The sequence below is a fragment of the Sabethes cyaneus genome, chromosome 2 (genome assembly GCF_943734655.1).
Source record: "Sabethes cyaneus chromosome 2, idSabCyanKW18_F2, whole genome shotgun sequence".
NCBI lineage: Eukaryota > Metazoa > Arthropoda > Insecta > Diptera > Culicidae > Sabethes > Sabethes cyaneus.
The window spans coordinates 99303172-99307623 of NC_071354.1; the positions used below are offsets into that span (position 1 = coordinate 99303172).

General features: G+C 39.3%; 1 protein-coding gene across 1 annotated transcript; it reads left to right on the forward strand.

Moving 5' to 3' along the window:
- Positions 1–2949: 2949 nt before the first annotated feature.
- LOC128737348 (uncharacterized) lies at positions 2950–4182 on the forward strand. The gene is made up of 2 exons (XM_053831971.1): positions 2950–3197; positions 3264–4182. The coding sequence occupies exons 1-2, from the start codon at positions 3010–3012 to the stop codon at positions 4132–4134; spliced, it is 1059 nt and encodes a 352-aa protein (XP_053687946.1). The 5' UTR covers positions 2950–3009; the 3' UTR covers positions 4135–4182.
- Positions 4183–4452: the final 270 nt, after the last annotated feature.

The window sequence follows — 4452 nt, forward strand, 5'->3', positions numbered from 1 at the left end:
CATTTGCTGGCGCCTTTGATATCTTAACCACAGCTGTTATAGATGAGTGGGTTGTAATTAATCGTACTTAAATCGTCGTTCGTAGTTCATTTTAGAATTCAATTGGTTGAAAAAAGACAGCAGCAGTTAGGTGAAACAGAGCATGAGTAGTGGCCGTAAATAAGCAAAAACAAAGTCAGGTATAAGCATTTTATTAACATTTACGGTACGTTTTAAAGATTTGTCCTAAAGCTTGTAAGCAACATATTGTAACATTATATACGCAAATAGTGTTTTTAATAATGCTAATTTACGATAATACTTAAACGCGTTAGCAATGTTTATACAAAAGTTTTAACCATGCGAATTGCTGTCTGGTATTAGCGATGCCGAGCTACAGCCAATATGGGGTTATGCGTTAATGCTTGTGGCTACTTGGGTACTACCAAATTTTTGGTTGAAAAACTACTCAAAATCTGAGTTTGTACACTTAAAGGGCATATTGAGTATCCAGGTAACCAATAAGCATTTCCAATGCAATTTAAATGCAAGCCAATAAGCATTTAAGTTGCCTTAAATGCTACTTAAATGCCTTTTTGGCAAAATATGCGGCTACTTTACTGCTAGCCCTCTTATAGTGCTGACAATGCTTATTTGCAGCTAGTTACCGACAAGAAGAATTTAAATAACATTGTGGATGCCGATTTACAACGTTATGCAGTCAAAAGGTTGATAAACAGCAACCTGCAGTATAAAACGCCAGGGATGCTAATAAAAGATTGATTTACTGCTTATACTAATGCTTATTGGTTACCTGGGTAGTTTCAATCTAGCTTTAGCTAAATCCGACCTTTTTACGGGTAAAATCATTTAAGAGTGTGACTCAGTGAATATACGTTGTATTCGCGGGAGCTAGCTCAAAATCGGGAAATAGTTGAAATGAGCGACGTTCCCTCGCTTAATTCGCACCTCTGAAAATCACTTACAAAAACGTTATTTTTCAAGTGACAGTAGTATGCAATGCTTTCTTTGTTAAAGCGGGGAATACGCCTGCTGAAAAGAAAACAGCTCAAGAAAAAATACCCCTTATTCCTAGAGTGACTATATACAGAGTGGCGACAAGTCATCCCAAATGTATGCAATGCGGTTTTTCCAAGGTTTTTCTTTCTCTTTCCTGCATACGCATTGGCTAGGTCGTCTGTTCGATTGGAACACCCCATCGACATCTCTATATCGAGCTGCAGTGAACGTCAGCGACATCATGTCCTGATGGGCTCAAAATTTGACAGCGGGCTCAAATCAGACTGCTGCCAGTTGAGTGAAACGCAGTGCTGACATGCTATCTCATTTTCACACACACGAGATGTTGGCGGCGAAAACATGGTTGCATGCCGATGGGGTGGATTGGAATGACACTGACAGATATTTAATTATCATTCCAATTTTGACATTGTCGCCACTCTGTATATAGTCACTCTACTTATTCCCATGAAGTAATTTTGACAACGGCGTTTAGCGCAATGCGGAAACTTGGCGAAGCTTGCTGCGAAACAGGATACCGAAATTCTACCAGGGTGCGTTGCGACTAGCAGTGGGCGAAACTGATAAAGTATCGATAATTGAACATCGATCCTTATCCTTTATAGAATATAGAGTGACTATATACAGAGTGGCGACAATGTCAAAATTGGAATGATAATTATCTGTCAGTGTCATTCCAATCGAGCAGACAACCTATCCAACGCGTATGCAGGAAAGAGAAAGCAAAACCTAGGATAAACCGCATTGCATATATTTGGGATGACTTGGCGCCACTCTGTATATAGTCACTCTAGAGTGACTATATATAGTCACTCTAGAATATTGTTATAAAGCACTATCGATATCGCGACAACAGTAAATTAGAGTGACTATATACAGAGTGGCGACAATGTCAAAATTGGAATGATAATTATCAGGGGCTTGCGATGGGTGCCATCTTTTGTTGCCAACATCCTCAGCACATCTCGACAAGGTTGGCAGCAAATTTACCTGTCAGACGGGCGCTATTTCCTGCATTTCCTGCAAATAGCGCCCTTCGTTAAGTCGACTGTCAAACACCGTTCGTTAAGATAAGGATAGCACCCCGCTGATAATTATCTGTCAGTGTCATTCCAATCGAGCAGACGACCTATCCAACGCGTATGCAGGAAAGAGAAAGAAAAACCGCATTGCAGGGGCTTGCGATGGGTGCCATGTTTTTGTTGCCAACATCTCAGCACATCTCGACAAGGTTGGCAGCAAATCTACATGTCAGACGGGCGCTATTTCTTGGATTTCTTGCAATAGCGCCCTTCGTTAAGTGGACTGTCAAACACGTCAAACACCGTTCGTTAAGATAGGGATAGCACTCCGCTGCCGCATTGCATACATTTGGGATGACTTGTCGCCACTCTGTATATATTTAGTCACTCTACAGTAAATAAACAACACTGCGAAGTTTTTGTGATGGTATTGTGCTTCCCGAGAAAATATTTCGTTTTCCAGTTTAATATAGTTGTGCGCAAAGGTAAATCATATATTATTGACAGTGTAAGCACGTGTAAGTTTTTTATGTTTATGCTCTTATTCTTTGCTTAGATAATATTTGTTTTGTCCTATTACGTACAGACTTACAAACAACACAGTTACAATGTCTTACGTTAACCGAAAATAATAAAATTTAAATGCTGATTGCGTTTGTGAAAAATTTGTCCATGTTTGAACGGGCAAACACGAAGCAAGCTACCCTAGCATTCAGCTGATGAGCGAGAGAGAAATATTGTTGTTTTTCTCATCACTCTTGCGTTGACAGTTTCTTACGAGATTTCGTAAGAGTGTAAAAGAGATACTTTGACTGCGAGCAACCAGAACAGAGCTGCGCGCAACTGTTAGGCGCACAACTAAACCGACGAAAGAAAAATTTTAGATAATAATCGCAATATGGTTTTCGTGAGGATACGGTGAAGTTTGGATCGGTGTATTTTATAATCGAGTCAAAAATATTACGGAATGTTTGCACTATTGTGTCATTCAATGATAAGCAATAAGCTACTTTTGCAAACTACCCGATTTAGTGCAATTCGCTCTTTCAATGTAAAAAATTCCATGAAACTCGGATTCCCGTGCGCTTACACCGATGAAGAAACCCGCAAAATCTTAAACACATTAAATGAACAGGATGTTGAACAGCTGTACAAGTAATGCCTATAGCTTGGTTTTGTTTTGTTCACCAGATAAATTTCATTTTTTCCGCATTCGCACAGGTACGACATCTCTAAATCTCGGCTAAAACGAATTGAAATTTGGCGTAAAAAATTTGGAACATTCATGTCTCTTGAACAAGTGTTGGAGCTTGATGGGTTTGGTATTACAGTGTTACGCAGATTTTACGATTCAATTATTACCAGTCCAAAAGATAATGTGATGGTTCCGCCGAAAGTGGCTAAAAAAGATCCAACGTTTACGACACCTACCTTTCCTGGTGATCTAGCAACTAAAGTTCAAAGTTGCGTTTCATTGTACATTGGTTTGGATTTTGTAACTTGGGCGAAGTTTCATATAGCAAACGAGAAACCAACAGTATTGAACGGCTGGAATAGTTTTGCGATACCTGATCGAAAGTTACATATCAGCGATTTGATTCGCATGGTTAATCAGATCAACCGGCTCATTCCGGAGGGTGATGTTTACGTAGTAGAAAACCCTGCTGTAGCACAAACAGTTGTTGGCGGAAGTGCGCTAAAAACTAACATCAATATTCAAAAATCACAACTGATTGCCATGATAATGCTTATGTTGACAAGTCGAACTAGAGAAAACATAGCGATTACAGATAATATTTTCTTTTTAAAGCAATTCACTTCCGCACGTTTGTTCGAAATCTTTGTTGGAACTGAGAGAGTTTCATGCGAAAATGTAGTTCGATCGCTACTAGAATGCCAAGTAGGATTAAATGAAGGCGCTTTAGAGCAAGTTCAGTCAAAAGTGATAGTTCCTTCTGGGCTAAAAATTTTGTACGAAGAAAAGCATGATGCAGAACGTGAATTTTTAGGACAATCATTATTATTAGGTTTGACGTTTGTAAGGTTGTGTATTGTACAGTGTAAAAACAGCTTAAATATACTGAGAAAATGAATAGTAATATTATAAACAAATGATAGCAGTCATAAAAGGAGTACTAAGACTGTAGACTTTCCAAGTTTTGTGGACTTCATATCCGCAAGAACATGCTGGCCAAGTACTGTTGCCAACATTACTCTTCTTGGCATTCTTTTGCTGCGCAGCTCCTTGTATCAAGTACGACTCACTAGAAGAATGTGAATTTCAGCGATCTTCAATTCATGTTATAACAGCACTGTTGGCGCGGACGGTTTACCGAGATTTACTATAACTATTCGACTTTCAGCAATAGCCCGTGGTAGATCAACGGATCTCGGGGTTGCTCAAGGGACT

Coding starts and splice junctions, on each gene's coding strand:
- LOC128737348 (XM_053831971.1), top strand. CDS start 3,010: ATGTTTGCACTATTGTGTCATTCAATGATAAGCAATAAGCTACTTTTG. Junction 3,198..3,263: donor GATGTTGAACAGCTGTACAA/GTAATGCCTATA, acceptor GCATTCGCACAG/GTACGACATCTCTAAATCTC.